The sequence below is a fragment of the Theropithecus gelada genome, chromosome X (assembly GCF_003255815.1).
Source record: "Theropithecus gelada isolate Dixy chromosome X, Tgel_1.0, whole genome shotgun sequence".
NCBI classification, from domain to species: Eukaryota; Metazoa; Chordata; class Mammalia; order Primates; family Cercopithecidae; genus Theropithecus; species Theropithecus gelada.
Genome location: NC_037689.1, coordinates 12031885 through 12056713, shown reverse-complemented (window position 1 = coordinate 12056713; position 24829 = coordinate 12031885). Strand labels below are relative to the sequence as shown.

Below are 24829 nucleotides of genomic sequence, written 5' to 3'. Positions count from 1 at the left end.
AAAAATATACAGAAATTAAAATTTTAAGTTTATTTTAGGCCATGTGCAGTGGCTCACGTCTGTAATCTCAGCACTTTGGGAGACTGAGGCGAGAGGATCACTTTAGTCCAAAAGTTCAAGATCATGCTGGGCAACACAGTGAGATCCTGTATCTATAAAAAATTTGAAAATTAGCTGGATATGGTGGTGCATTCCTGTAGTCCCAGCTAGTTGGGGCTGAGATGGGAGGATTGATTAAGCCCAGGAGGTAGAGGCTACAGTAAGCTATAGTTGCACTACTGCACTCAGCCTGGGCAGCAGACCGAGACCTTGTCTTAAGTAAAATAAAGTTTATTTTAAAACAGTCTATCCAATGTAGTTTTAATTATCATCTTTCTCTTGAGATGGAGTCTCACTCTCATTCAGGCTGGAGTGCAGTGGTACACTCATAGCTCACTGTAACCTAGAAGTCCTAGGCTCAAGCAGTCCTCTCGCCTCAGCCTCCTGAGTAGCTGGGACTATAGATGTGCACCACCATGCCCAACTAATACGTTGTGGTGGTGATTGATGGTGGTTTTGTAAAGACGGGATCTTGCTATGTTGTCCAGGCTGGTCTTGGCCTCAAGCGATCCATCCTCCCACTTTGGCCCTGCAAAGTGCTGGGATTACAGGATGAGCCATCTCACCTAGCAAAATTTTCATCTTTCATTGTAAGTGAGATAGAGCATCTTTTCAGATACACGTAGTTTATATTTTTATCTGTGAATTCTGTTCACTTCCTTTCCCCATCGTTTTTCCTAGTTTATTGTCTTTTGACTTGGTTAATGATGTTTTTTGTTTTTCTGTTTCTCTCTCCAAGCAAAAGTATTTTATTTTTATGTAGTTGAATTTAGTAATCTTTTCTTCTGTGGCTTCTGGATTTGGATTATAGGTTTCCCCATTTCAAGATTATAAAGAAATTATTCAATTATTCTATATTTTCTTCTTTTATGATTTCATTTCTTTCTTTGTTTTTTGTTTGTTTGTTTGTTTGTTTGTTTTAAAGACAGAGTCTTACTCTGTCATCCAGACTGGAGTTCAGTGGCTTGATCTTGGCTCACTGCCGCCTCTGCCTCCCGGGTTCAAGGGATTCTCCTGCCTCAACCTCCCAAGTAGCTGGGATTACAGGCGCATGTCACCACACCCGGCTAATTTTTGTATTTTTAGTAGAGATGAGGTTTCACCATGTTGGCCAGGCTGATCTCGAATTCCTGACCACAAGTGATCTGCCCACCTCAGCCTCCCAGAGTGCCGCCCACGCCTGGCCTGTGGTTTCATTTCTTATATTTAAATCTTTGATCTGTTTGAAATATATCCTGGTATATATGTGAAATATAGTCATAATATCTTGCACATGTCTATGTATTTAACCTTTTTGATGAATTGTACTTGGGACCTTTCTATTTTCTAAACAGTGGTTACATTAATTTGTACCCAGCATCCTTACTGATTTATTATTTATAACAGTTTTTTCAGTTGATTCTCTTAGGCTTTGCAAGTATATTCTCTTATCATTTACAAATAATGGTAATTTTACCTTCTTCTTTCCAGCTTTTAACCTTTTTTCTTCCTTCCCTGTTTAATTGTTTTAGCTAGTGTCTTTAGAATAATGTTAAGAATGCTGTTGATAACGGACATTCTCATGTTGTTCCCAACCAGAATTGGAATCCTGTTAGTATAGTAGCATTCTTCTATGTCATCTAGTTTTTTCTATTTTAAGTAAACATATATTGGTTGCTTTTAGAATGCTTTTTCAGTCATTATTTGTTCAAAATAATTGTTGAGCGCCTACTGAGTGCTAGGGAATATGGCAGTGAGCCAAGGTCCCCTCATTTCCTGGAGCCCATATTCTAGTAATTTTTTAACTCATCAAGGAAACACAGATTAGGCCATGCACAGTGGTGGAGGCCTGTAATCCCAGCACTTGGAAGGCTGAGGTGGGTGGATCACTTAAGCCCAGGAATTTGAGACCAACCTGGCAATGTGGTAAAACCCCATCTCTACAAAAAATACAAAAATGAGCTGGGTGTGGTGGCATGTGCCTGTGGTCCCAGCTACTCAGGAGGCTGAGGTGGGAGGATGGCTTGAGTCTGGGAAGTTGAGGCTGCAGTGAGCCCTGATCATGCCACTGCCCTCCAGCCAGGGCACCAGTGCCAGATCCATTCTCAAAAAAAGAGAAAAGAAAAATGCAGATGAAATCAGCTTTGAGATAATTATTTTACAGTTATTGCGGTAGGAGAAATTTTAATGAAAGAGCTGCTAGTGTCGGCAAGGTGACAGTGAAGCAGTGGCAGGGGACGTGGTGCAAGACAGGGAGGAGGGTCCTCACCCTTGGGGATCCTGCAAACTGCATGGGACCTTGGTGAGCATTTTGGTGTTTGATCCTGAGACTGAGGGGGAACCACTGAAGGGACTGAGATGGGTTTGAGTGGCTTTGCCTTAGAGAGCACTCATATTTGGGATTTGGGATGTAGAGACTGAACTGGGGAGGTCCAGGTAGAAGTGAGGAGACCAGCCAGGCCACAACCAAGGTGCTCATGAAAGAAGCCAGCGGCATGGACTGGAGAGTGACATAGGACCAGAGAGAGGCGGGTTGCACTTCAGAGATGTGGAGTAGATATTTAGGAATCCCTGTTCAGAGGCAGGCCTGAGGGCTTCCAAAGAATAGAGTAGAGGGAGGGAAAATGAAAGTTTACAGGGGAGAAACCTGGCAGACACTGCCTTAACCAGATGACCAAGGTTAACATCACCAGAGCTAAGTCATGGTGGTAGCATGTACTTCCTTATCTGATAGGATCAGAAGGGACCTCACTTCTGTTGTGTGCTCCTCCAAAACAACAAAACCCTATAACCATGAGAACACATCACCTGGGCCTCTTGCACCTTTTAGAAAGGGCAACCTTCTGATCCCTCCCCATCCTTCTTCCTCCACTAGTGGTGGTCGTGGTGACAGGACTGGGCGCTATGGAGCCACTGACCGCTCGCAGGATGATGGTGGGGAGAACCGCAGCCGAGACCACGACTACCGGGACATGGACTACCGTTCATATCCCCGCGAGTACGGCAGCCAGGAGGGCAAGCACGACTATGACGACTCATCTGAGGAGCAGAGTGCGGAGGTGAGGAGGGGCGAGCTGCGCCAGGCCTGACTGGGATGGGCTTCCGAGGGCCCTCTGTGTCTGGCTGCAGCACCGTGTGCAGGCGGCTCTCCACTCCCATGCCTTCAGACTGTGCTCGGTGGCTTTGCCTCACCTGGAGGGCCTGTTCCCACTCCCCTCTCTGAGGGCTCCTCTCCCAACCTGGGTCTCCCTGGCTTCCACATGCTTGGCTCTGTACTTCTGAGGGCCCCTGGCCACCACTCTTTCCTTCTCCCTGTTGTTCAGTTCGGGCCCATGGCTCACTGTGAACCCTGTACTGCCCACTCCCAGCCAACTTGAGCACTTGAAGAGCCTCTTCTGTGGGACCCGGCGTCTGGGGTTGGGAGGACAACCAGGGGAATGCAGACTACCAAGCTGAGGAGCTCTGGGAGGCCAGCCATGGACATTCCCAGTGGTGACAGAGCCCCTAGACAGAAGGGAAGGACACTTCTGGAAAAGCCAGTGCCATGTTGGGTAGTTCACCCTAGCCTGAGGGATGAGGCATGATGTTTACACCATCAGGAGCCCCTACCCGAGGGGAACAAACAGGCTTGCCTTAGGGGAATCCCAGTTGGAGGGGCAGTCAGGGCCCTGGTCCACACGAGCAGGCAGCTCTCCTGTCCAGCAGGCTGGGAAGGGTGTTCTTGCAAGCCCAGCCCTAGGGGGCAGGCTGTGAGCTGCCCACTGCCCTCTGGAGGGTCCAGGGCGAAAACTCCTTTGGTGGACTGCCTGGCTTCTCCAGTGGCAGCTGTCAAGCTGTGCCCAGACGTCTCCAGGAGCACTGGGCCCTGGCCAGGGTGAGAATGGAGCACCAAGTTATCTGGCGCTTCCGCACTGTGGGTAGGAGGGCTTTGGCCCGAGGCCTGGTCTGCTTAGTCCTGGAATAGATGAATGGGCAACAACCCAGAGCCCAACAGCCATACCATTTTGAGCGTGGTGTGTGGTGGAGGACTGGCCAAGGCTGAGGATCAGGGACTGAGGAGGAAGTGTCTGCAGCCCTCACACCACCTCTACCAGCTCTTGCTGGCTGGCTCTGGCTGAGATCTGAAGCTGTTCTTATGCCCCTAGCTTAGTTGCAGGGTGGAACCATAGGAGACACACAGCCTTCGGTGGTACAGTGAGCAATTGAGCACACCCCCTGAGCTGGCCAGAGAGGAGGGGGAAATCAAGGGTGGGGTCTGGTGTGCTGACCCCAGGCTGTCTTGCCTCAAGGAGGTTTAAGCTGTGTTTTGTCAGCTACCTTTGAGAGATCCCCCCCCACACCAATACTGCCACCTACCTCTCCCCACCCCCTGAAGGCAGTCCCCAAAAGGACCCCATGGAGAATTTCCAGCCCCAGAAGGATTGCAGGCCAGGGCCTGCCCACCCTGCCTGCCTGAGCCTTTAGCCGGAGCCCGCACATCCCTGGCTTTCAGAGCCTGCCCGCCTCACAGAGCCAGCGGCCAGCTCCTAGGCCTGCCCAGACTGACTGCCCGTCTGGTGTCACTCATCTCATTCTGTCGGCCAGGATTCCTACGAGGCCTCCCCGGGCTCCGAGACTCAGCGTAGGCGGCGGCGGCGGCACAGGCACAGCCCCACCGGCCCGCCGGGCTTCCCCCGAGACGGCGACTATCGGGACCAGGACTATCGGACCGAGCAAGGGGAGGAGGATGAGGAGGAGGAGGATGAGGAGGAGGAGGAGAAGGCCAGTAACATCGTCATGCTGAGGATGCTGCCACAGGCAGCCACTGAGGATGACGTACGTGCCCCCCATGGCCCCGGGCAGGAGGCCAGGCTGGGTCTCCTCCAGGGCCCTCAACTTTTCCCCACCCCTCCCTCACCCGCAACCTCAGTGCCTTTCATCCCTTCTCCCCCTCCAGCTCCTATCCCCCAGCACTGATCCGTCCTCTGTGGGCAGGTCCCATTGGCCCCCCGGTCTGGAGGGAGGAGTGTCAGAGAGGCCGGCTTGGCCAAGGGGCAGCGGCTGTGGGTATCCGGCAGTGGTGGGTTTGGGCGGGAGAAGAGCAGTCCTGCACATTCCACTGGTCGTCCAGCCATTTTGCATGTGTGCATCAAGGGCCAGATACTCACCGGGCCAGTGCTGGCTATTGCTGGTAGCAGAGATGACACTGGGGCCCTGCAACCATTGGGGGAGGGGTGGGATTTTCTGAAATTTCCTTCTCCTTTTTCCCCATCCTCTTTTGTCAGCAGCCTGGCCTGGCCTCAGAGCCTTGGGTGGCTGTTAACAGCCTCCCCGCCTGCCTCCCTTTCCTCGCGTTTCCTTTTCATACATACTTCTCATGACAGCCACACTGAAGCCCCATGAGGCCTACCAGAATAACTTCCAAGAATAGTCTCCCTGATCCTGGTCCTTCTTAGTCCACTCCGCCGTCCCTCACCCGCCACCCCCCCCCCCCATGAATTCTCTGAAATTCCCTCACCCCCTAGCCCTCCTCTGAAATCTGCTAGCTGCTCATTTTGTAGCAGAGAAAATCCCACTTGTGTATTTGAGGGTTTCTAAGGTCTGGCCCACCTGCCCTGTCCAGGGTCAGACAGTAGCTGGTTGCTGACATTTGTTGAGAATGTATCTCAGGATGGGCCATGTGTTAGGTGTGATTCAGTCCCCATGGCATCCCAACAGGGAAGGTACTGAGTGGGAATGTGACTTGCCTGAGGTCTTACAGCCAGTGAATGGTGGAGTGGAGCTGGAGTCTGAACCCAGGCAGCTGGACCCCAGAGCGCACTTTTTGCTGCTTCCTCAGCCTTCCCTGAGTTTGGAGTCCTGATAAGCTCTTCTGTGTGTTTTTCCTTTTCATCCTGTGTATGGGTGTGTGTAAGTCTAATCTCCTGTCTTGTTTAACCTGGTGGGGAAACTGAGGCCCAGAGACATGAAGACTCCTTCCCAAGAATGGTTGGCATAGGCTCCTGGTCCTCTGTGAGAGACCTCACTGGCCTAGAGACCCTGCCTCACCTGGTCCAAATCCTGAATTGCCTCTGCAGTCTCGCTCTGGCCTACTCCATCCAGGAAGCAATCCCCAGGACTATATCTTTTTGCTTTTTGTCTCCACCCTAAGTTATTGCTGCAGTCATGGTCTAGGGTACATGGCTGGGATTTGCTCAGACTCCTGTCCTCCCCAGTTTGGCATTTATGTCATGGATCTCTTTTGACGCAAGCTGCAGGTCAGCGGGGCAGGGGCGGGGGCGTGGGTTATCCCCTTGCCAAGGGCAAGAATTGCTTCCCAGGTTTCCTTACTTCGTGGCTGCCACTGAGCCCTTTGTCAGATCACCCTGCCCACCGTTCTTAAGTGGCTGGCTCACTTGCTTTCTTGTTCTCTGTGTCCCTGAGGGTCGTCCTGCTGCCATGCTTTACCTTGCTCTGTGCCCATTTCTTCATTTGATTCACTTTCTGCAAGTCTGGGGCTGAAAGTCAAGACTGTGAACTGGTGTGGGCCTGGGGCTGTTGTCACTCAGGGAAAAGCTGCGAAAGAGGCAGAGGAGACTGTGTGCACATCACGGATGACCCCTTGGGATCCAGAGGCCTCCAGCCAGCCTCAGGTACCCAGCGGCCCCATTGTGCTGAGCCTGCCCCACTCTGTATCTCCCCATATAGATCCGTGGCCAGCTGCAGTCCCACGGCGTGCAAGCACGGGAGGTTCGGCTGATGCGGAACAAATCTTCAGGTGAGCTTTTGTTCCCAGTGCCCTCCCCTTCCAGTGGCCAGCCTCAGCCTCGGAATCTCCCTCCTACCTCTGCCTTCTCCCCGACTCCCTCCACCACCTTCCTGCCACAGCTGGGAATGGGCAGTGTGGGGGGTGCCCTCTCTTCTCTCCCCTTCCCCACACTCTCCTCACAGCTCCAGCCAAAAGCCTCTTCAATGGGGCTGTCGGGGCAGGGGTGCAGCTCTGAGCTGAGCTGGGTGCTCCCCGGGGTCACGGCCAGGGCCAGGCTCCCAGGCATCTCCTCTCTGGGACTCTTGAGTATCTGAGATGGTAACCCCCTCCCATACACTCCCTTCCCTCTCCTTTCTTCTTCCTCTGCCCCTCACTTTCCCCTACATTTTTTGGTAACAGCCTCTGACCAGAAAGTAGCTCTGACGTGGTGGTCCCACGTGTGTGTCCCAAGGGGGAAGCAGGGGATGGCTCTTATCCAAGGACACATCCCAAGGAACAGCCAGGACTTCCTGGCCTCGCCTGTTCCCTCCCTCCCTCTTGCAGGCTGCTTGGAGCTGGCCTGAGGTTAGCAGGGTGGTGGTGGGGGGAGTTGTCTCTACAGGACCTCTGCCCAGGCTCCCCAAGGCAGGCACAGTGGGGCCTCACTCTGCCTGGGCTTCTCTCTCCATCTCTCAGTCTCTCCTCCCCACACCTCCATCTCTCTCTCTCTCTTTCTCTCTCTCTCTCCCTTTCTCCCTCTCTCTCTTTCTCTCTCTGCCCCCCCCACTTATATTATTCATTCCATCCTCCTATGCATCCTAACGGTTATTCTTTTGAACATTAAGCATGCCCCCCCAAGCCCCTCTCATCCAAGCCCTCCCCGTGTATCTGCCTCTAAAGGACATGCTATCCTGAGGCCTCAACCCTGAATCCCTTTCCTAAGCCTGGAGTCTTGGTTGCATGTAGGTCTTGCTCTGCATCACCCCAACTACACCACACATGGACAGCTTCTGGGTCTCTCTCTCCCCAAGGTGTTACAGGTGCAGACCCCTCGATGGCCCTGGGCGCTTCTCCCAGGCACCCATTGATTCTTACCTCTAAGGTCCTCCTGGCCAATCCTGGCCACCATTCTCCTTTTGTCCAGGGGAACCTGGACTGTTTGTGGCTGTAGTCTCCACCCTGTGGCCCTGAGGTGGCTCCCTAGCGAGGCCCGCCTCCCCTGCGCTGCGGTGAGGCTGAGATGAGGTCGTGTCTTTAACCGCCCCTGGTTCTCAATGGGCCAAGAGCCTTCCTAGCCTCACAGAACAGCCTGGCCCAGCTTCTCTTTTGCTCCTGTGATTCAACACCTGTTACAGGACCCCTCCTGGGTGCCCCTGACCTCGAGCCGGGTCCGCCCTGGAGTTACGTATTGTGGCTTGTGTGGAGCCAGCAGCCTGCCCACCGTCCCCTACCTCCTTCTCTGGAGGCAGATCTCTCGTATTCTTTCCCTCCCGGCTGCTTCTCTCCGTCTCTGTCACCCCAGGCTGGCTCGGCAGGTCTGCCCGAGCCCCATCTCTTTCTCTCTTCCCAGTTGGTGTGTGTGTCTCTCCCACTACCGACCTCTGGTCTCTGTTTTTCTCCCTTCGCCTTCCCTGCCCCACCTGGCCATCTACCTTGCCCCCCACACCTGCTAGTCTTTCTCTCTCTGATTGCCTCTTTCTCTTTCTTCCTTTCTCCTCTTCCCCTTTCCCTCTCTCTGCCCCCGTCCTCTCCCCTCGGGTCCCGCCCCCGGGAACGCCGTGTGTCCAAAGCTGTTGACTAACCCACTGCGTCTGTATCTGAATGCTGTCTCCAGGTCAGAGCCGGGGCTTCGCCTTCGTCGAGTTTAGTCACTTGCAGGACGCTACACGATGGATGGAAGCCAATCAGGTTGCTTTGCCGCACTTGAACCCCCCCCCAAACAAATACTACTTTGTAATCGAGCGCTCCCCATCGCCTGATTCTTATGGACACAGTTCCCTGCCCTGTGGCCCTGTGTCCCATCCCCCCTGCCCCCTCTCTTCCCTTCCTGACCCTCACTATCTCCTCTTCCCATCTCTCGCTACCCCACTGGGCTTCCCATCCAGAGCCCACACTCACCACTGGCCCCTTCCTACCACCAGGCACTAGCGCTGCCCCTTCACCTCTCCAAGCTGACCGTTCAGAGAAACAGCTGCCAGGGTGGGTTCTTTCATCTAGCTTCCCACTCCCCCCGGGCGGGGGTGGGGGTGGGGCACCCCTCTCTGGGGTTAGCGAGAGCCAGGACCTCATTCTACCCTCAGGACCACTGGAAGTCCTGCCAGTGAGGAGCTTAGCTATTGGCACAGTCACTAGCAAGACTCATTTTGTCAGCCCCCTCCCTGCATGTGAATTTGGCCCTTTGATTTTCATGCAAGGGGACAGCACTGCTGTGTTGATCTCAAGTTCCTGTCGAGTATGATAGTTTTATCGACACCCTGGCCTCACTTCGCCGCCCCTACCCTTCCTATCACATCTCCACGCTCACAGGAGGTACTACCTCAGGCAGCTCCGTCTTCTCGGCAAGGACCCGTGCACAGTCAGCCCCCGGGGGAGCCTCTTCCCCAAGCCTGCCTCGGGATCCCAACTCAGCAGCTTTGGGACCTCCGAGACCCAAAGATCTGCCTGGACACCCACCCCTGCCCAGATCCCTGGTGTAGGGCACTGGAGAGAAGTTTCAGGGGAGGAAGGGGCAGAGGTGGTAGAATGGGGGATCCCGGCAGAGGCAGCCCTGAGGCCGTCTCCTCAGGGTCGGTAGGCTAGTGCCACGGGCCCAGGACCCAGCCATCCATGGGAAGACGGCCTCACGGCAGAAACTTCCATCTGTTCGAAATGGCTCTTTCTTTTTCCCCTTCTCCAGCACTAGCGCACCTGCGCTCTCTTTCTCTTTCTCTGCCCTCTCCCTCCCCCTCCCTGTCTCCCCTTACCCCCCAAGTGTAACCTGTGTAGTCCTGGCCCTGGGTGTGGCCTGGCAGTGTCAGGGCCGAGTGGGGGTTTCTCCCCACTGTCCGGCAAGCGTCGGTCAGCCGAACACTGTGTGCCTGGTGGTGTGTGTTCACATGTGTGCGTGCGTGTGCCCGGCAGAGCAGCAAACAGCTGCGCCCGAGAGCTGTGGCGCTTTCCCTCCCTACTTCCCTTCTTCCCTCCATCCGCTCTCCGACCTCCCTCCGTTCCCTGTCCCTCATCCATCCAGCTGAAGGGCTCGCTCACTCTCTTCTCCTGTGCTGAAACGGTGCGTGGGGCACTGCTGCCTGGGCCTCACTGTGCTCTGCTTTTTCCTGCAGCACTCCCTCAACATCCTGGGCCAGAAGGTGTCGATGCACTACAGCGACCCCAAGCCCAAGATCAATGAGGACTGGCTGTGCAATAAGGTACAGGGGCGGTGGGCAGCAGTTGTCATGGACAGAGACAGCAACACAGCAGTGGCGGCGATCCCTCCCTCCCTCCCTCTCCCACTCTTTCTCCCCCCATCTCTCCCTCTCCCCCAATCTCTCTCCTTTCCCTCCCTCCCTCTCTCTCATTCTCTATTCCTTGATCGCTCAGCTTGAGTAGTCACCATTCCTAGCCAGCCATATACAAATGTGTAGTGAGCGTTCACTTGATGCAGGCTCTGTCCTCCTAAAATGCAGTCTTGCCTGGAGTTCCAGTAGACTTTAAGGAAATATATACGTGGATGATGAATTAGTGACAGTGTAGGCTTGAAGTGGTGGTGTGGAGAATGTGGGCTTCAGAGCCAGACTGGCTGAAATGAGACTATCCTAGATTGGCCTTGATTTTGGCCAAGGTGCTTAGCCTCTCATTGCCTCACTTTCCCCATCTCTAAAATGTGAGTATTAATGACACCTCTCCCAAAAGGTGGTTGGGAGGATTCAGCTCTGTTAATGAGAGGGTAACACTCAGAACAGCACCTGGCCCACAGTTAACATAGTCGAATTGTTAACTAATCATGAAAGCAAAGCACAGAGCGTTCTGAGAGCCCATATCAGGTAGCTCAAGCCTGAAGGCCACTCTGACCAGGCCACGTCAAAACTGAAACTGGAGGCTATGGTTTTGTAGTCACCTCTGTCTTCCCTAAGAGGAAGTTGAGGCTCAGAGAGGTGGAACTATGGGTGAACCTTTAGCTGTGCCCTGTGCCTTGCTCCTGATCACAGGAACTTGGATGCCACAGTGGCTTCAGGTCTGCCCTGGGGCCAGCATTGTGATTCTACAGTTTGTAGAGGCCCCAACCCTCTCCCCAGGAAGTACTCTGCCTAGTCAGGGAGAGTGGCGCATCTGTTTTTTTTTTTTTTAAAAAAGTCCTATCAGAGGATTGGTGCTCAACATTTCTGGAGAGAGAAAGACAAAGTGACAATGGAACTCCTTCCTGTATTTCCAGATAGCCTCAAAACCAGGGAATTCTCTTTTTTTTTTTTTTTTTTTTTTTTTTTTTTTGAGACAGGATCTGGCTCTGTCACCAAGGCTAGAGTGCAGCAATCTGGGCTCACTGCAACCTCTGTCTCCAGGGCTCAAGCCATCAGCCTCCAGAGTAGCTGGGACCATAGGCGCATGCCACCATGCCCACTAATTTTTGCCTGTTTTTTTTTTTTTGGTAGAGAGGGTTTCGTCATGTTTGCCAGGCTGGTCTTGAACTCCTGAGCTCAAGCAGTCCTCCTGCCTCGGCATCCCAAAGTGCTGGGATTACAGGCATAAGCCACCACGCCCAGCCCCAAACCAGGGAATTCTCATGAACTCCTTCCCCTCCCCTGCATCCTGTTGGCCACCAGGTCCTGTCACTTCCATCACAGAAACGCCACCTTCCCTCCCCCGCCATTCCCGCTGCTCATGCCAATCGTCACGCTCTCACCCGCTCGCTATGGAGCCCTCTCTGGTATGCCGGCCTCTTGTCCTCTTTCTCCCATGCCCTCACCTGGAACATTCCTGAAAACCACCTCTGACCACCCACGCCCATCCTCCTCTGCTTAACCAGCCCCAGCTCAGCTTAAGCATAAGATCCTCCATTACCTAACTGACTTCCTTCCCTGGCCTTGGCTTTTGCTTCTCCCCTTACTCTCCCACACCAGTTTTGGAAAGTCCAGTGTTCCCTCCGATAACAATTCCTCCCCAGCAAGGCTTAACAAAATGAAACTTCTGGGCATCCCAGGTCAGACGTCCCTGCTTCTGTGCAGGGACTGTCCCTGCCAAGTAAGTGGCACCCCACCCCCAGCCCGTTTCCCTCCCTGAGCCCCTGCTGGATGGTCCACACAGACCGACCTGCCCCTCTTCATGCTGCATCTGCCCCCGTGCTATTAGGCCATGAGGGCAGAGACCATGTTCTGGCCATGTGCAGCAGGACCTGGCCCAGGACTGGCGCTTAGTACCTGAGTCTGGAATAGAGATGGAATGTAGTAGAAGCTGGGTATCCAGGTGCTGGAACATTCAAGGAAAATTTCTCAAGCAAAGCAGGATCCAACCCAGTCCTAGAGCTAAGAGGAGGGGTGCAGGTCTGGCCAGAGGCTACTGACTTCTAGGGCTGAAACGCTGAAAGGTTTCTGAATAGAGAAGCAAGTTTCAGGGAGAGGAACCTAATAAAGGGATTGAATACGTGAGGCGGGGAACAGTCCTGGGAGTTGGTGGCCTTAAGAAGGCAGAGGAAGGAGAGGAGGGAGTTGTTGTAACAAGGTGGGAGTTGTTCATTCCTGAGCTGAGCGGGCTGGCACAGAGAACAAATGAGAGTCTGGAAAGGGAAGATGCACAGTACTGAGAACCACATCAGAAGGTTCAGAAGGCACCTGCCACCCTTGCCTGGGGACTTTCCTTCCTGGGGCACTGCGGGGTCCCTGGGAGATCTGCATCCAAGTTTGGAGGGTGCAGTGGGAAATCCCTGCTCCCTCTGACGGCCTGGCCTGTGCCTCACAGTGTGGCGTCCAGAACTTCAAACGCCGAGAGAAGTGCTTCAAATGTGGCGTGCCCAAGTCAGGTGAGGCCCACCTACCCCTCGCACTCCCCAGGGCGGGGCGATTGGGGAGAAGGGAAGGTGAGGGGTCTGTGCTCAAGGCTTGGTATAGGGAGGAGGGTGACCAGTCATGGAGCCTCCCCCTTATCACCAGCCTGTCTCCCACTGCCCCTGACAGAGGCAGAGCAGAAGCTGCCCCTCGGCACGAGACTGGATCAGCAGACACTGCCACTGGGTGGCCGGGAGCTGAGCCAGGGCCTGCTTCCCCTACCGCAGCCCTACCAGGCCCAGGGAGTCCTGGCCTCCCAAGCCCTGTCACAAGGCTCAGAGCCAAGCTCAGAGAACGCCAATGACAGTGAGTCAGTTGTTCCTTCTTCCTCTGTGCCCTAGGGTGTCTGGGCTGGGCTCACCAAGACCAGAGAAATGGCAGTGAGCAGGACCTCATCCTCATGGAATCTCCACTTGGTGCGGGGATAGACATTTGATGTAGGGAGAGCAGAGGGAGTGGCAACATCCTACCTGACTTTGGGGGTGTGTCGGGAAGGTTCTCAGTAGACAGGCAGCCAGCCTGGCACCTGGACCGCCAAGCTGAGTTGATCCCGGAGGAAGCAGTGAGGGAAGCGGCAGTTGCAGAGGCATGGGGGGGTGGGGACAGAGGAAAGGGAGCAGTGGGGGGCATTGAAGGGCAGGGCTGGCAAGAGTGCTGGGGGCGTCCTCTAACACTGGGCCCCTTCCCACAGCCATCATTTTGCGCAACCTGAACCCACACAGCACCATGGATTCCATCCTGGGGGCCCTGGCACCCTATGCAGTGCTGTCCTCCTCCAACGTGCGCGTCATAAAGGACAAGCAGACCCAACTGAACCGCGGCTTTGCCTTCATCCAGCTCTCCACCATCGTGGTGAGGGCGGCACAGTTGGGGGCCGGGCAGCCAGGGTCCCGGCCCCCAGGGTGGGGAGGAGGGTCCCTTTCCCCAGCCTCCTACCGCGGCCCCCAGCCTGGAAACCGGGCAATGGAGCCGGGGGCCTCCCCGGGCCTGACCCTTCTGTCCCTGCCTCACCTCCTCCCACAGGAGGCAGCCCAGCTGCTGCAGATCCTGCAAGCCCTGCACCCACCACTCACCATCGACGGCAAGACCATCAATGTTGAGTTTGCCAAGGGTTCTAAGAGGTCAGGGCCCCACCTATGTGCCTTCCCACCCTTCCCCTCCCCACCTTCCCACTCCCCCCCACCGCTTGGGGCCTCCCATCTCACTCCCAGTCTCTAACATCCTCCTCAGGGACATGGCCTCCAATGAAGGCAGTCGCATCAGTGCTGCCTCTGTGGCCAGCACTGCCATTGCTGCGGCCCAGTGGGCCATCTCACAGGTACTCAGACCCCTTGTGCCTCCCAGCGTCCTGAGACCTGGGCTTTCTCAACCCTCCTGCACCCTCTCTGAAGCAGGAAGGCTGGCTTGCTATCCATGGATGCAAAACCCTCTCCCAGTAGCTGGCATGGCCATTCTACCTTGCTCCTGGCTCTCTAGACCCCCTGGGACATTCCCCTTCATCATCACCGTAGCTTTCTTCCCAATTGCCTCCCATGCGCTCATGTACGACGCCATTGTGCCTGGCATTCTGTTCTGTTTGGTGGGGTTTTTATTGTCCTGAATTGGTATGATATACACATATCCTTATATGTAATATATACATATATGATATACACATATCATATGTTCCCGAATAAAAATAATGTATAAGTGGTTGAGAGAAAATTGGGAGAAGAGAATAAAGAAGTGAGAAGATGGTGTCTTCCTTGGCCTGACACCCAACACACACACCACACACAGCAGAATCAGCAGAATCAGCCCTGGAACATTTTGGCGTTCGTCTGTTTTTATGTCTTGTGTTTGCCACTGGCCTATTTGTTCTCTTGTGGCCAGGCAACCCTTGCTTTCCACTTGTCTTAGGCTGCATGCTTTTCTGTCAGGTAGAAACACTAGCCCCACGTGTGGGACAGATGCTTCTAGCAGGTTCCCCACCTCCCCATCCCCACACCTTCCTGTTCTAATGAACCCCTCCCACCTGCCCTTCAGGCCTCCCAAGGTGGGGAGGGTGCCTGGGCCACCTCCGAGGAGCCGCCGGTCGACTACAGCTACTACCAACAGGATGAGGGCTATGGCAACAGCCAGGGCACAGAGTCTTCCCTCTATGCCCATGGCTACCTCAAGGGCACCAAGGGCCCTGGCATCACTGGAACCAAAGGGGACCCCACCGGAGCAGGTGAGCCCCAGCATCTCTCTGCAGCTGTGGTGGGGGCCAGCAGGCATAGAGTCCCCGGCCCCATTATTCACAGGCATTCTCCCTGCCCTGTCCTTCCTTACAGGTCCTGAGGCCTCCCTAGAGCCTGGGGCTGACTCTGTGTCGATGCAGGCTTTCTCTCGCGCCCAGCCTGGTGCTGCCCCTGGCATCTACCAACAATCAGCCGAGGCAAGCAGCAGCCAGGGCACTGCTGCCAACAGCCAGGTGAGTGAGCCCTGTGGGTATGTATCCCAGGGAGGCAGGCAGGTGGCAGGGGTGGCATGGGCAGACACTGAGCCCTGTTCTCCTGTCTGGCCCCATGACCAGTCGTATACCATCATGTCACCCGCTGTGCTCAAATCTGAGCTCCAGAGCCCTACCCATCCTAGTTCTGCTCTCCCACCGGCCACCAGCCCCACTGCCCAGGAATCCTACAGCCAGTACCGTGAGTAGCCACAGCCTGTGGGTAGGGATGGGGAGTTCTTAATAAAGCAGGGAAGAGTGTGACCCCACTCCCCTCACCCCCTAGCTGTTCCCGATGTCTCCACCTACCAGTACGATGAGACCTCCGGCTACTACTATGACCCCCAGACCGGCCTCTACTATGACCCCAACTCCCAGGTGATAGGGCAGCCCAGAGAGGGCAGAGAGGGATGGGGTCGGGTCAGGTCGCATCGGGGGCAGCTGGCCCTGCAGGTTCCCTTCACAAGGTCTTCCCTCACATCCCTTCTTCACTCCTCCTCCCTCAGTATTACTACAATGCTCAAAGCCAGCAGTACCTGTACTGGGATGGGGAGAGGCGGACCTATGTTCCCGCCCTGGAGCAGTCGGCCGATGGGCATAAGGAGACGGGGGCACCCTCGAAGGAGGGCAAAGAGAAGAAGGAGAAGCACAAGACCAAGACAGCTCAACAGGTGAACACCGGGGTCCAGCAGTCACTGGCTGACTGTGTGGTGTCTTCCAGCAGCGGCACTCTGTCAGCTCTCGCCCTCTCCTGCCGAGGGAGATGGCAGGCGGGTGTGGATGTGGGCGGTGACTGCTTAGCAGACCATGCTCCTGCTCCAGCTCTGCTCTTTGCTGAATGGCCTTGAGCCAGAGCAGTCTCCTCAGTGCGTGACAGGGTTGCCCAACTCCAGGAGGTGGCTTGTGCCATCCGAGTAAGCCCTGTCAGGTGTCTTCTGTCCCATGGTGGGGACCCTCACATGCTGCTGGTGGATATGTATATATATGCCAGAGAAATTCTCACAGGCCCATAAAGGGGTGGGCAGGGAAAAAGCCCTGCAGTGTTTTATGGGAGTGGGCAAATGGAGGGCACCTCAGTGTCTGTCTGTGGAGAAAGGGTGTGACACTGTGAGTGTAGCATTTACAAGCAAGCACAAAGTGTTCCCTCAGCAACCTGGTGAATTCTAAAAATGGTGCTGTGCTGGCGGGGGAAACATGGAAATATAGAATGTGGCATTGTGTCATGCATATAAATTCAAATTATACACAGATAAACATTCCTATGCATTTTAAAATGATAAAATGGAAATGCACAACAAATGTGACAGCGTGGGTATGTGTGAGGGGAAGAGGAGTGTCTTCATCCATTTGCTGCTCTATAACAATACCACAGACTGGGTAATTTATAAGGAAAAGAGATTGATTTGGCTCACAGTTCTGTAGGCAGGGAAGCCCAGTGGTGTTGGCATCTGGTGAGGGCCTTCTTGCTGCATCATAACATGCGCAAAGGGCAAGAGAGCATGCATTAGAGCAAGAGAAAATTGGGCCAAACTCCCCCTTTTTATCTGGAACCCACTCTCAGTGATGGCATTAAATGGAGACTCAAAAGGTGGAGGGGGGCCGGGAGCGGTGGTTCACGCCTGTAATCCCAGCACTTTGGGAGGCCGAGGCAGGCAGATCACCTGAGGTCAGGAGTTCGAGACCAGCCTGGCCACGTGGCAAAACCCCGTCTCTACTAAAAGTACAAAAATTAGCCGGGCATGGTGGCAGGCGCCTGTGATCCCAGCTACTCAGGAAGCTGAGGCAGGAGAATCGCTTGAACCCAGGAGGCGGAGGTTGCAGTGAGCTGAGATCATGCCATTGTACTCCAGCCTGGGCGACAAAAGCGAGATTCCTTCTCGAATCATATATATATATATATATATATATATATATATATAAAGGTGGAGGAGGTGGGAGAGGGTGAAGGATGAGAAATTACTTAATGGGTATGATGTACATTATTTGGCTGATGGATGCTCTAAGAACCCTGACTTCAGCGCTATACAATCTGTGCATGTAACAAAAGCACTTGTTTATTTTATTTATTTATTGTATTTTTTTTTTTTTGAGATGGCATTTCACTCTTATCGCCCAGGCTGGAGTGCAGTGGCGCAATCTTGGATCACTGCAGCCTCCACCTCCTGGGTTCAAGCAATTCTCCTGCTTCAGCCTCCCGAGTAGCTGGGATCACAGGCATCCGCCACCATGCCCGGCTAATTTTTTTGTAATTTTTGTAGAGACGGGGTTTCGCCATGTTGACCAGGCTGGTCTCGAACTCCTGGCCTCAGATGATGTGCCCGTCTCGGCCTCCCAAAGTGCTGGGATTACAGACATGAGCCACGGCGCCCAGCCACAAAAGCACTTGTTACCCCATAAACTTGGACAATTTTTTTAAAAAGCAGCCGTGATCTCTTGAGGAGGGCAGAGCCTTCGTGACCTAATCACCTCTGAAAGGCCCTGCCTGTCAACAATGTTGCATTAGGGATTAAATTTATTTTTTGAGACAGAGTTTCATCCTTGTTGCCCAGGCTGGAGTGCAATGGTGCAATCTCAGTGCACTGCAACTTCTGCCTCCCAGGTTCAAGCAATTCTCCTGCCTCAGCCTTCCGAGTAGCTGGGATTACAGACATCCGCCACCACGCCCAGCTAATTTTGTACTTTTATTAATAGAGCTGGGATTTCACTATGTTAGCCAGGCTGGTCTCGAACTCCTGACCTCAAATGATCCACCCGCCTCGGCCTCCCAAAGTGCTGGGATTACAGGTGTGAGCCACCGCACCCAGCCGAGATAAAGGCTCACCTGTCAACGCTGTTGCATTAGGGATTACATTTCTGACACATGAACTTTGAGGGACAAAAACCATAGCAGAGAACACAGCCAGAGAGGGGCTTGACAAGAAGCACTGGTGACTGGTGACAGAAAATAGGAACTTGTACTACTATGTCCCTCACCTTCTGCTTGTTCTGCCTCAGCTTCCCCTCATCTGCCTCCCAGATGGACCCGCCACCCTGTCCACACTGCTTCTGCCACCTCACCATTATAGACCAGTGGGGGTAGGGGCACGGGGTGTGATGAGGTCAGGAGTAGCCAGGTGCCGAGTGCCTTGCAGGCTGTGGTTGCTAGTGTTTGGGTTTTTTCTTGGTGTGATGGGAGGCGAAGGAAGGGTTTTAAGGACATTGTATTTGGGGTGGGAGTGGCTTATACTTCGTAAAAGAGTGCTCTACTGGGAGAAGGGGTCAGGAGCCATAGCCCAGAGGCCAGATGAAGCCTTCTGCAGTGGTTCAGACTAGGGATAGTGGCCGGCCTGTGTTTGAGGATGCAGGGCAGTGGGTCAGCGGATAGTTGGTAGCCCCAGGGGCATAAGCGTTCTGGGAACCTCACCTCCACTCTCACCCCCAGATTGCCAAGGACATGGAACGCTGGGCCCGCAGTCTCAACAAACAAAAAGAAAACTTCAAAAATAGTTTCCAGCCTATCAGCTCCCTGCGAGATGACGAGAGGCGGGAGTCGGCCACTGCAGATGCTGGCTATGCCATCCTCGAGAAGAAGGTGTGTTGGGGCCACCCCCTTGCACCCTGCCCCACAATCTTGTCCTTCCTTTGGGCCCTCTGCGGAGTCCCTGAATTTCTGTGTCCCTCCACCCCAGGGAGCACTAGCCGAGAGACAGCACACCAGCATGGATCTCCCGAAATTGGCCAGTGACGACCGCCCAGTGAGTGCCTAAGGCAGAGAGGGGCGGGGGCTCTGATCTGGCCAGGCCTGACCGCCCACCCTCACCCTCTATAGAGCCCTCCGAGAGGGCTGGTGGCAGCCTACAGCGGGGAGAGTGACAGTGAGGAGGAGCAGGAGCGTGGAGGCCCCGAGCGGGAGGAGAAGCTCACCGACTGGCAGAAGCTGGCCTGTCTGCTCTGCCGACGCCAGTTCCCCAGCAAAGAGGCGCTCATCCGGCACCAGCAGCTCTCAGGGCTCCACAAGGTAACTGAGTGGATGATTGGCAGGGCATGTTGGGGCTTGGCCCACTGAGGCTCAACCTCTTCACTTCTTATCCTGTCCCCCTTACAGCAAAACCTTGAGATTCACCGGCGAGCCCACTTGTCAGAAAACGAGCTAGAAGCACTAGAGAAGAATGACATGGAGGTGAGGTGTGACCTGCCCCTGGGCTCCCTCCCCTCTGTCCCTTCCAAGTCCCCATCACCTCAGGCAGCTGGAGTTCAGTTTCTCACGTGGTAACCCCATGAGCCTTCTTCCCCATTCTCCTACCTCGGCTGCTTGTGCCCGTGATGGCCTGACCGTCAGGACCTGAGCCTCATTAGCCAGATGGCACACCCTGTGGGACCCCACTCCCCATGCCTGTGTTGCCTGAGAAAAGAGACTAGCTCCCCAACATTCACACACACACACACAAACTTTCAGCAAATGAAGTACCGGGACCGTGCAGCTGAACGCAGAGAGAAGTATGGCATCCCCGAGCCGCCAGAGCCCAAGAGGAGGAAGTACGGCGGCATATCCACAGCCTCCGTGTGAGTGGCTGGACCAGGTGAGGGGGTCTGGGGCCTGGGGCTGGCAGGCCAACCACTCATGCTGTGCACCGCCCCTGCAGAGACTTCGAGCAGCCTACTCGGGACGGGCTGGGCAGTGACAACATTGGCAGTCGCATGCTCCAGGCCATGGGCTGGAAAGAGGGCAGCGGCCTGGGCCGCAAGAAGCAGGGCATTGTAACGCCCATCGAGGTGAGTCTCAGGCAGTCCTGTCCCATCCCCCAGCACCCCTCACAGCATCCCCCACCAGCCTGACAGAGCCTGCCTCCCTCACACAGGCCCAAACACGGGTGCGGGGCTCCGGCCTGGGTGCACGGGGCAGCTCCTACGGGGTCACCTCAACCGAGTCCTACAAGGAGACACTGCACAAGACAATGGTGACCCGCTTCAACGAGGCCCAGTGAGCAGCTTCAAGAGCAACTTCTCCACATGTCGGGTGTCCATCCTGGGGCAGGGAAGGACAGAGTGTTGGATGGCTGGGACGGAGCCTTGCTCTTGTCGGCCAGCCCACTCCCCAGCCAGAGAGGGCTTGACCAAATCAAACTGAGGTGGTGACTTTTGTTGGAAAATTGGGCTGGGATCATGTCCTTTTTTGTAATAAAAGCTGAAAAGCCTGCGCATTGGCCTCTCCTCTTTCTCGTGCTCTAGCCCAGTTGTGTAGTTTATAAAGACACGGGGACCCAAGCAGATGGACAGGGGCCCTTATATCAGGCCAAGGTGGATGGCAGTGGTGGCATTCACAGTGTCTGGAACATAGTGGCTACTAGAACATGGGGTTCTGACCTGTACCCCAACCCATGATATCCTGCTTGTGACCCCTCTCCCTTGTTGGGTCCAGCAGGTTATACTGTACCAGGAAATCCAGTATCACCACGCATGAAGCCCCCCGATCAGAGCTAGGACTGGGAATCCCCATCCCCTGTCCTTGCTGCCCCCCAGCTGTACTTAGCCTTCAGTCCCAAGGCTAAACTGCAATTTGTGTCCCTAGATCTGGGGATAATGCCCTCAGGCATTTCCAAGTAGAAGACAGCAGTTACTCAGGCACCAGTTGGCCCAGAGCCCTCAACATGCTGATGACTTCAGAGTGGGGGAGGTGGAGTTTGGCCTGCAAATCCAAGGCCAGGTCCCAGGGATGCCCCTTGAGAACGATTCAGGCCTACCTTCTCTGTTGTTACCACAGCACCCCACCCCTCTAGTCACTGCAACGCATGATTCCCAAGTATGTGCTTGTGCTCTCAGCAGAGGTTCTGGGTACAGTGGACTGTGACGCTGGGGCTGCCCTCTTCCCGGCCTCAGAGGGCCACAGTGTGAAAGGGGGATGGTGCTAGAAGACCAGTTGGTGCAAAGCCCCTCCCCCATTTATTAATATACATTGTGACACCACCCTGCACCAGTCATGGGAGGTGGGGTTAGAAAGAAGGGACCCCTAGAGGTAGGATGGTGCTGATCTGGGGTGGCGGGTGTTGCCCGATGAAGGAAGGGGATGGGAGAAAAAAGGGGTGAAGGAAACAGGAATAAAAAGAGGCCTCTTGGGCCTGGGCACAGTGAATTGCACCTGTAAGTAATCCCAGCACTTTTAGGAGGCTGAGGCACGCAGATCACTTGAGCTCAGGGGTTCAACACCAGCCTGGACAACATAGCCAGACCCTGTCTCTACAAAAAAAAAAAAAAAAAAAGGCTGGGCACAGTGATTTCATGCCTGTAATTCCAGCATTTTGGGAGGCCGAGGCAGATGGATCACTTGAGCTCAGGAGTTTGAGACCAGCCTGGGCAACATGGTGAAACCCCGTCTACAAAAAAAATGTACAAAAATATAGCCAGCTGTAGTGGCGCACACCTGTAATCCCAGCTACTCGGGAAGCTGTAGTGGGAAGATTGCTTGAGCCTGGGAGGTGGAGGTTGCAGCGAGCTGAGATCGCACCCCTGCACCCCGGTTTGGGGGACAAGAGTGAAACCCTGTCTTGAAAAAAAGAGGCTGCCCTCGTCTCAGGATGGGTGTGTCTTAGCAGAGACGCCTCCACGTTCCCTTCGCTCTTCCCACCCCAGAGCACTGCTCCCAAAATCCCACAACAAGGAACCCTCATACCTCAACTGGCAGGAGTGCAAAATAGTACAGCCACTCTGGAAAACTGGCTGCTTCCTATAAAGTTAAAGTATGCTTAACCTATGGCCCAGCAATTCTACTCTTAGATATTTAGCCCAAATACATGAAAACATGTCAACAAAAGACTTGCATACGTATATTGTAGCAGCTGTATTCCTAATAGCCAAAAACTGGGAACAACCCAAATGTCCAACTAGAGAAGAATGGATACAGTGTGGTATATTTGTAGCAGCTGTATTCCTAATAGCCAAAAACTGGGAACAACCCAAATGTCCAACCTAGAGAAGAATGGATACAGTGTGGTATATTCAAAGGATGGACTACAGCTCAGCAATCAAAAGGAACAAAATGCTGATACAGATATCAAAGGATGAGCCTCACATGGTGAGATTGTTCATATGGTGAAAGAAGCCAGACACACAAAAAGCACATAATGTTTCATTCCATTTTTATGAACTTCTAAGTCAGGCAGAACAATTTTATGGTGATAGTAGAAGAGGGTTGAGGTGGGGAGGGCGTCACTGGAAAGGATTACAAGGTAGCTTTCTGGAATCATGAAAAGTTTGTGTGTCTTGATTGCAGTGCTGGTAACATGGGTGTATACCTATTTAAAAGTCCAACAAGCTGTATAACTAAAATCTGAGTGTTCTATCGTATGTAAACTATACAAGAAGTTGGAAAAAGACCACCACAGCAAACCTCAATAAGAAGGAAATAATGAACAGAAATTGATGATACAGAGAACAAAAAATGACAGATTAATAGAAACCAAAAGCAGAATCTGAAAACAAAAATTAAGAGGAAACACTTGTGGCAAGACTGGTCAATTGAAGAAGATAGAAGATGCAAATGCAACAGAGGTTTTAAAAATAAAGAATGTATCGGCCGGGCGCGGTGGCTCAAGCCTGTAATCCCAGCACTTTGGGAGGCCGAGACGGGCGGATCACAAGGTCAGGAGATCGAGACCAGCCTGGCTAATACGGTGAAACCCCGTCTCTACTAAAATACAAAAAACTAGCCGGGTGAGGTGGCGGGCGCCTGTAGTCCCAGCTACTCGGGAGGCTGAGGCAGGAGAATGGCGTAGACCCGGGAGGCGGAGCTTGCAGTGAGCTGAGATCCGGCCACTGCACTCCAGCCTGGGCGACAGAGCGAGACTCTGTCTCAAAAAAAATAAAATAAAATAAAATAAATAAAGAATGTATCTGAAAATCTAGATGAAATGAATATATTCCTAGAGAAATACCAAATGCCAAAACTGTTCCATGGAGAAACTGATTACTCAAATGGAGCAAGTAGTAATATAGAAATTGAAATGGTAGTGAAGATCTTCCCTTTCCCCACCAAAAAAAAAAAAAAAAAAAGGGCCCAGATGATGTGTGTGTGTTTCTTTCTTTCTTTCTTTCCTTCTTTCTTTCTTTCTTTTTTTTTTTTTTTTCTTTTTGCATGGAGTCTTACTCTGTCACCTAGGCTGGAGTGCAGTGGCGCGATCTCAGCTTACTGCAACCTCCACCTTCTGGGTTCAAGCAATTCTCCTGCCTCAGTCTCCTGAGTAGCTGGGACTACAGGTGTGCACCACCACACCCAGTGAATTTTTTGTATTCTTAGTAGAGATGGGGTTTCGCTATGTTGGCCAGCTGGTCTTGAACTCCTGACCTCAGGTGATCCACCCGCCTTAGCCTCCCAAAGTGTTGGGATTACAGGCGTGAGCCACCTTGCCTGGCCCAGATGGTTTTTCTAAATGCATTCTACCAAACTCCCAAGGATTCCTTTAAGTTAATTCCTTTCTTATTAAAGTTTTTCTAGATATTAGAAAAAAGAAAAGATGTCTATTTTAAGAAGCTAGTGTTGGCCGGGCGCGGTGGCTCAAGCCTGTAATCCCAGCACTTTGGGAGGCCGAGACGGGTGGATCACGAGGTCAGGAGATCGAGACCATCCTGGCTAACACGGTGAAACCCCGTCTCTACTAAAAATACAAGAAAATTAGCCGGGCGAGGTGGTGGGCGCCTGTAGTCCCAGCTACTCGGGAGGCTGAGGCAGGAGAATGGCGTGAACCCGGGAGGCGGAGCTTGCAGTGAGCTGAGATCTGGCCACTGCGCTCCAGCCTGGGCGACAGAGCGAGACTCTGTCTCAAAAAAAAAAAAAAAAAAAAGAAGCTAGTGTTAGGCTGCGTGCGGTGGCCCATGCCTGTAATCTCAGCACTTTGGGAGGCTGAGACAGGTGGATCAACTGAGGTCAGGAGTTAGAGACCAACCTGGCCAACATGGTGAAACCCCATCTCCACTAAAAATACACAAAATTAGCTGGGCGTGGTGGTGGGCATCTGTAATTCCAGCTACTCAGGAGGCTGAGGCAGGAGAATTGCTTGGAAGCAGTGGAAGTTGCAGTGAGCTGAGATCGTGCCACTGCACTCTAGCCTGGGCGACAGTGAGACTCTGTCTCAAAAAAAAAAAAAAAAAAAAAAAAAGCCATATCCTCGGTGAAGCTTCGAAGGAAGAGGCACTCTCATACATTGCTGGAGGCAATGCAAAATAGTACAACCCTCTCTTCCACCCTCCCGCTCCCTCTCCTTTGTCTATTTTCCTGGTGGTGGTGGTGGTGGTGGTGTGTGTGGCGGGGGGGTGGGGGGTGGGGGTGTCTCACTTTGTTGCCCAGGCTGGTATTGAACTCCGGGGCTCAAGCAATCATCCTGCCTCGGCCTGCCAAAGTGATGGGATTATAGGCGTGAGCTACCGCGCCCGGCCAAGACTCCATTTATTAAAAGGCTGAAGAATTTTGCCGGGTGCGGCGGCTCACGCCTGTGATCCCGGCACTTTGGGAGGCCGAGCAAGCCGTATCGCCTGAGCTCAGGAGTTCGAGTCCAGTCTGGCCGACATGGCGAAATCCTGTCTCTA

General features: G+C 53.6%; 1 protein-coding gene across 7 annotated transcripts in view; it reads left to right on the top strand.

The window, feature by feature from the left end:
- Nucleotides 1–20451, top strand: part of RBM10 (RNA binding motif protein 10) — a 42036-nt gene extending 21585 nt beyond the window's left edge. For 2 of the 7 annotated variants that reach the window (XM_025372677.1, XM_025372675.1), the window contains exons 3-24: nt 2954–3137; nt 4663–4893; nt 6745–6814; nt 8619–8692; nt 10105–10191; nt 12716–12776; nt 12931–13107; nt 13493–13653; nt 13825–13922; nt 14032–14119; nt 14827–15013; nt 15117–15256; nt 15359–15476; nt 15561–15652; nt 15781–15945; nt 18696–18845; nt 18943–19008; nt 19083–19271; nt 19359–19433; nt 19710–19816; nt 19897–20026; nt 20113–20451. In XM_025372677.1, the coding sequence (XP_025228462.1) occupies nt 2954–3137; nt 4663–4893; nt 6745–6814; nt 8619–8692; nt 10105–10191; nt 12716–12776; nt 12931–13107; nt 13493–13653; nt 13825–13922; nt 14032–14119; nt 14827–15013; nt 15117–15256; nt 15359–15476; nt 15561–15652; nt 15781–15945; nt 18696–18845; nt 18943–19008; nt 19083–19271; nt 19359–19433; nt 19710–19816; nt 19897–20026; nt 20113–20238 (2776 nt within the window). In that variant the 3' untranslated portion in view covers nt 20239–20451. Of the gene's footprint in view, nt 1–2953; nt 3138–4662; nt 4894–6744; nt 6815–8618; nt 8693–10104; nt 10192–12715; nt 12777–12930; nt 13108–13492; nt 13654–13824; nt 13923–14031; nt 14120–14826; nt 15014–15116; nt 15477–15560; nt 15653–15780; nt 15946–18695; nt 18846–18942; nt 19009–19082; nt 19272–19358; nt 19434–19709; nt 19817–19896; nt 20027–20112 lie in introns of all 7 variants that reach the window. The other 5 variants (XM_025372678.1, XM_025372681.1, XM_025372680.1 and 2 more) reach the window with 5 other exon arrangements.
- The last annotated feature ends 4378 nt before the right edge of the window (nt 20452–24829 follow it).